This window comes from Capsella rubella, unplaced genomic scaffold (genome assembly GCF_000375325.1).
Source record: "Capsella rubella cultivar Monte Gargano unplaced genomic scaffold, Caprub1_0 scaffold_4, whole genome shotgun sequence".
Taxonomy (NCBI): domain Eukaryota; kingdom Viridiplantae; phylum Streptophyta; class Magnoliopsida; order Brassicales; family Brassicaceae; genus Capsella; species Capsella rubella.
Genome location: NW_006238920.1, coordinates 11,032,506 through 11,034,987, shown reverse-complemented (window position 1 = coordinate 11,034,987; position 2,482 = coordinate 11,032,506). Strand labels below are relative to the sequence as shown.

The window sequence follows — 2,482 nt, the reverse complement described above, 5'->3', positions numbered from 1 at the left end:
TGGGGTTAAATTGTTACTGAGGTCTCACTAAAATTCAAAATGTCCTCACATCAAACAATATACGAGTGTTGAGTGTGTTTCCATGAATAAACTAACTATTCCTTCACCAAATAATGAAACCTACACTACACCCCAAACAAGCATATAAAAGAACATGTACTTATCTAAGTTTAGGAATAGTTGAGAAAGATTAGAGAGAATCAATCATCTCTAGTAAGCTTAGCAAGCAATGCATTAATCAGTGAATCCCTCTTCTCTGCTCTCATCTCTTCCCTCGACCTTCTTTGCTCCTCTCTATCTCGCCACATGCGCTCCATTGTCACTCTCTCTTTCTCAAGCTCTTCCATCTTCCTTCTCCATTCTTCTTCTTTCTCTGCTCTCTCCTTCTCCCTCGCCTCCCATCCTTCTCTCCACTCAGTCTCCATCCTTATTTGATGTCTCATAAACTCTTCTAAAACTTCTCTTACACCATTGTTGCTATTAATACTATTACTACCGCCTTTTCGTTTCTTCGCAATGTTCTTTTTCGGATTTAAGATTTTCGGGTCGTTGCTGACATCTACTTGCTCTTCATTCACATTCTCTTCTTCCTCATCTGAAGAATACTCCCTCTTTCTCGCTGTCCCGCTTGTTCCCCCTCCTCCTCCTCCTCCTCCTCCTCCTCCTCCCTCGGATTCAGCCCATAGCATTCTCTGCATTCTAGTGGTAAATATAATTTGCATATCATCATAAAAAGGGAATTGTTGTCTCGCTGTCTCTGCCTCCATAGTCTCACACCCCTAGAAACATTAAGCAATACATCACTAATGAGATTATATGCATATATATATATATACAAACTAAACTACTTGGAAGATAATATATGGATAACACAAGATTAAAATTTTGTCTCTGTCCCGGAAAGAGTATGGATTATAAAAATTAAAATTTCCTGGTCACAAAAAAAAAAAGAATTATTTATTTGTTCCATGCAAAGATTAATTATAACACAAGATGATTAAAGATAATAATAACACATCCACAACGAAATAAAGAGAAAGAGAAGATAAATACATATATGGTACCTTAAAACGAGTGACGAGGTTCTTCCACTTGCACTTGCACTGTTCAGGGCTACGAGGAAAGCTTTTGTCTTTCATCTTGTTAGAGATAACTTCCCAAAGAAGCTTGTTCCGTTTAGTCTCCATGAAAGTCTGATCTAGCTCTCCTCTTATCCCTATCAACTCTTTCGTCTCTTCAACGCTCCACTGTGGAAACCTATCCCCACCCACAACCGGAGACGCTATTTCTGGCGTCTGCGATTGCGATTGGGGATGAGGATGTTGAAGATGATGCTTGTTGAGGTATTGAAGGTGGTGAAGCTGATGATGATGCTGATGTCCATCCATAAGAAAGAATCAAGAAGAAGTAAAAATAAAAAGAGAAACAGAATCAAGAAACGATCTCTAAAGCAAAAAAAAAAAGATTACGTTATTTGTGATCTTTGAATAAGCTTTCACTTTTGTTTTCCAGATCAAAGAAAAATGAAAAAAAAAAAATATATTACAATATACTTTTGTAGTTTGGTTTTGTGTGTTTTGTAATGTGAAACGTCGGGAGAAAGAAGTCTTTGATATCACAATTCTTTTCTTCTTCTCCACTCTCTCCTTTCTCCTGTCGCCATCTGTTATACGCGTTTACTTTTTTCTCTCTTGTCTTTGGATTTTTTTTTCTAATATTTTCAACTTTTTTTTCTTTTCTTTTTTTTTGTCTCTGTTTTTAGTGTTTTCTTTTGACAAAAACATTTTAAAAAGAACAAAGCTTTCGGTAGATGTGTCATATCTAAGATAATTTAGTACACTAGTATATGTTTAAATTATTGATTTTAATTGGTAATATAGATAGAGGAGAGAGGATTAGCGTATTAAAGTATTTGTATAGAGTTTAGTAAAAGGAATTGACCGGTGGATCAGGAGGGATGTGGATCTTTCTATCGTTTTCTCATAATGTGTAATCACTTTTAGTTTGACAATTGTATGCTCTCTGCTAGATTCTGACAGTACGTCGACATATGATCAAATTTGTATTAGACGAATTTATTTGGTAAGAACCATAACTTTGGTCATATGGTAGCAATCTAAGTTTAGTTTTTTTAACAAATTAAACATCCAGAAAACACAAATAACATGTTTATGGAATATAAGATAACGCGTCTTATAATTGTTGAAATCACAAGGATAAAAAATATCCAGCACATGTTTTGTCCATTCTGTTTTTTTGTGTACATGCATGTATATATGATATATCTTAACTCTCGAAACAATATTTTCGTTGCAACCATTAGAATGTGATCAGTTCAACAGAGCTCCACAATATCTTATCACTTTTATAACGTTTTGTGGATTCTCAATTTCTCACGTCTCTTAAGTCCACAAATCAGCTTAGTGGACCTTAATCTCATTTAAACTAGTCCAAAAATAAGAACTTTGTCATCTGCTTAATC

General features: G+C 35.1%; 1 protein-coding gene across 1 annotated transcript; it reads right to left on the bottom strand.

Moving 5' to 3' along the window:
• On the bottom strand, positions 1-1,531 carry LOC111831031 (trihelix transcription factor GT-3b). Its single transcript, XM_023784523.1, has 2 exons — positions 1,065-1,531; positions 1-779 (listed from the first exon to the last, which is right to left on the bottom strand). The coding sequence occupies exons 1-2, from the start codon at positions 1,386-1,388 to the stop codon at positions 201-203; spliced, it is 903 nt and encodes a 300-aa protein (XP_023640291.1). The 5' UTR covers positions 1,389-1,531; the 3' UTR covers positions 1-200.
• Between the last annotated feature and the right edge of the window lie 951 nt (positions 1,532-2,482).